This window comes from Colius striatus, chromosome 29 (assembly GCF_028858725.1).
Source record: "Colius striatus isolate bColStr4 chromosome 29, bColStr4.1.hap1, whole genome shotgun sequence".
In the NCBI taxonomy this organism is placed as follows: Eukaryota; Metazoa; Chordata; class Aves; order Coliiformes; family Coliidae; genus Colius; species Colius striatus.
In genome coordinates this window covers 1848575-1851614 of record NC_084787.1, presented here as the reverse complement: position 1 = coordinate 1851614, position 3040 = coordinate 1848575, and the positions used below count along the sequence as shown (strand labels likewise).

Sequence of the window (3040 nt, the reverse complement as noted above, 5' to 3'; positions counted from 1 at the left end):
CCTCAGCTCCAACCTCAACCTCCCCTGGGCCTGCTCTGGTCTTGGGGCTTTGCTGGTGTTCTCAGGACATGGCACTGACCCTCTCACCATGAAATGGTTCATCTCTGGCACACCAAAGTCCACTGGGCCACTGCCTGGCTCCCCATGAGGCTCAGTGAAAAGCACCCCAACCCATTCATAGAATCATTCTGCATGGTCCTGATCCCCTGCCTGGGCTCTGCTGGGGCTCTTGCTTCTGCCAGTGCAAAATTAACTCTAAAACAAATGAACAGCCATAAAACCAGGCAAAACATTCACTCTGGCAACGAGCTTCCCCCAGCCCTAGTGTGTCCTGGCTGGAGAACATGTTCTGCTTTCCCTTTCAACCCCACTCCCTCCCCTGATCCATGTTGAGGGGACTGGGGAGAGCTGGAAACTGGGCACAGGAGCTGTGTCTGCTTCTTCTCCTCAGCAACCCCTCTGCTCTGCAAGCTGCAGGTAAAATGCAGTTCACCCCAGTGCAGCACAGGCTGGGAAAGGTGATGCTGCACCAGTGCCATACTGGTAAACTGGGGGAGAGCCTGCAGCACCCCAGGGTGAAGCCTCTTGGCACTGGGTGCAGAGGAGGGATGTGGAGATGAGTGTCCCACCCTGTGCCAGGGCATGTGTCACATTTGAAACCCTACTCTGGCCTTTTTCATCAGGAGCACTGAAAGGGAGACTGAGGAAGAGTGAAGAGGGATGAAGGGAGGGTATGAGGTCTCAGGGACAGGTGGGGCTTCACCCTCATTGTACACTACTGCAAAGGGCTGGGGAGCAGAGTGCTGAGAGCAGAGGTGCAATGGAGGGGCTTGGAGAGATCCCAGGTGCTGCTGCAGCCTGGGAGTGCAGCACAGTGAATGAACACGACTCTCTGCTCCCTCTCAAGGGGAACCTGTAGCTGTCATCCCTGTCAGGACCTGCACCACACTGAGCTCCCTTTTTAAGGTGTGAGAAGCCAGGAGAGCTGCTCAGTGCCCAAGGATGCTCTTGGGCTGTGCTCCCCCTGCGGAGAGGATGGTCCTGACGTGGGTCTGTAAGTGCCCAGCACGATGCCAGGGGCAGAACAGCAGCAAAGAGACAAGATGCCCAGACTGGCCGTGCTGCTGGCACAAGGCACAGACAGACAGACAAGCCCCTGGGCTGCTTGGTGCTGCAGTGTCTCACATCCTTCTCTCATGGCTCCTGTAAAAGAGGTAACAGAGAGCTGTGGGCTCAGCGGCTCCTGCCAGAGAGACTGATGGATGTGGGCTCGGGGTGAGGGTCAGTGGGATGCACAGCAGGATGGGCAGAAGATGAGCAGCAGATCCAGCAGGTCAGACAGATGGCTGATGGACCACATGTCCAAGCCTGACTCAGGCAGGATGGAAAGACAGACAGACCTGGGGCTCAGTGATGGGGAAAACACAGAACACAGGGGGTAGAGCAGACAGCTGGGGAGGGGAGGGGGGGGAGGAACTTGGTCCATTTGCACAGAGGGATGAACACAGGCCCAACACTTCAGCTGCCCACGACACGTGCGTTCGGCTCACAGACCGACTCGAGCTCTCGCCTCACGTTCGGGTAGACGTGGCAGCCGGACGAGCAGCCAGCAGCGGGGCAGCTCAGACGTCCAGCACGTGGTTCAGGTAGGAGATGTAGCAGATGGCCAAGCGCAGGATCTCGATCTTGGAGAGCTTCTTGTCGGGGGGCAACGTGGGCAGCAGCTTGCGCAGCTCGGCAAAGGCCATGTTGAAAGCTTCCACTCGGATCCTTTCCCTCGTGGCGTGAGCCGTCCGGTACTTGGCCGTGGCTCTGCGTCGCCGCCGACGTTCCTCCCGGCTCAGGTGCTGCAGGTCTTTCTTCATGGCCTCACTTTGCTCTGGGACTTTGGCTTGAGGGCACAAAGCCACAGCTCCTGCCTCCTCCTCGGCGCCAACCGAGCGGCCGCAGTCGCTGAAGACGGATTCGGGCTCGGAGTGTGTCGGAGGCAAGTCGAGCTCTGTCTGCTCTGAATTGAGCATCATCTTGCCAAGAGGTGTAGAGGGATGGCCAGACAGATGGTTGCTTCAGGGATATGGTAGCTCAGGAGGGACAGAATGACCCAGCCACGATGTGGAAGCAAAAACCTCTCTGCTTTAAAGAGAAGGTCTGTGGCTCACAGCGAGCCTCTGGTTATTCTCCTCTTCCTCCTCATCACACAGTCTCATGCAATTGTTTTCCTTTTCCTCCTGGAGAACTCCTTGGCTGGGTCAGAACTTCCACGGGAAACAATGACAGAGGCATAGAAACCAGATAGAGGAAGGAATAAAGCCCAGAGCCCTTGGGCTGTTCCCTGCAGCCACGGGGCAGCAGCCAGTTTGGGAGTCGTCAGGTGTCAGAGCCCAACTCCTCCTTCATCCTCTAGAAAACAGAAGCACAGGGAGCTCTCAGCATCACCCAGCTTGTGGGGTTTAACATGAGAGATGGAGCTTGAGAGGCTGTTTGTTCTACCTGCCCTGTGGCATTGGCTTTGGATGGATGGATGGAGTGTGTGTGTGTGTGTGGTCACAGTTGGGTTGAGATGGGGCTGAGGGTCCCTCCCAGTCATGGGTGGCTTTGGGAGAAGGTAGAAGCTGTTTCTCCTGACTCTCTGGAGAGATGACAGGTGGTGGATGAGGGAAGGGGGGGGGAACCAGACTGCAGGGATGAGAGGAAAGGGGGGCTGGGGGCTTATTGTGTACTAAATGAGCCCGTATGTCATGGATCCTGGCACCCCCGACATATGGAACCCAACACAGCTGCTTTGCTTGATGTGTCCAAATAGAGGCTGGCTCCCTCTGGGATGGGAAAGCTGCCTCTCTTCATCCTCCCCCCTCTCTGCTGCCTTCCCTGCATGGCTCTGGCATGGGGGGACCCCAGCATCCCATAGATGCCTCTGGCACCCCCAGGAACAGCTCTGGGTAAAAAGCATCTTGCCACAAGTGCATCTTCCAGCCCTGGGGCAGGGGAAAACCTGAGAGTAGGAGAAGGGGAAAGGGAAGAAACTTCAGCTGGCAAAAGA

The 3040-nt window shown here is 57.0% G+C and overlaps 1 protein-coding gene across 1 annotated transcript; it reads right to left on the bottom strand.

Annotated features, from left to right (window-relative positions):
* Nucleotides 1–1622: 1622 nt before the first annotated feature.
* NHLH1 (nescient helix-loop-helix 1) lies at nucleotides 1623–2024 on the bottom strand. The gene has a single exon (XM_010196467.2). It carries the CDS (start codon nucleotides 2022–2024, stop codon nucleotides 1623–1625), a length of 402 nt encoding a protein of 133 aa, XP_010194769.2.
* Nucleotides 2025–3040: the final 1016 nt, after the last annotated feature.

What these genes read in the sequence shown, in the direction of transcription:
- NHLH1 (XM_010196467.2), bottom strand. Translation starts at nt 2,024, where the DNA reads ATGATGCTCAATTCAGAGCAGACAGAGCTCGACTTGCCTCCGACACAC.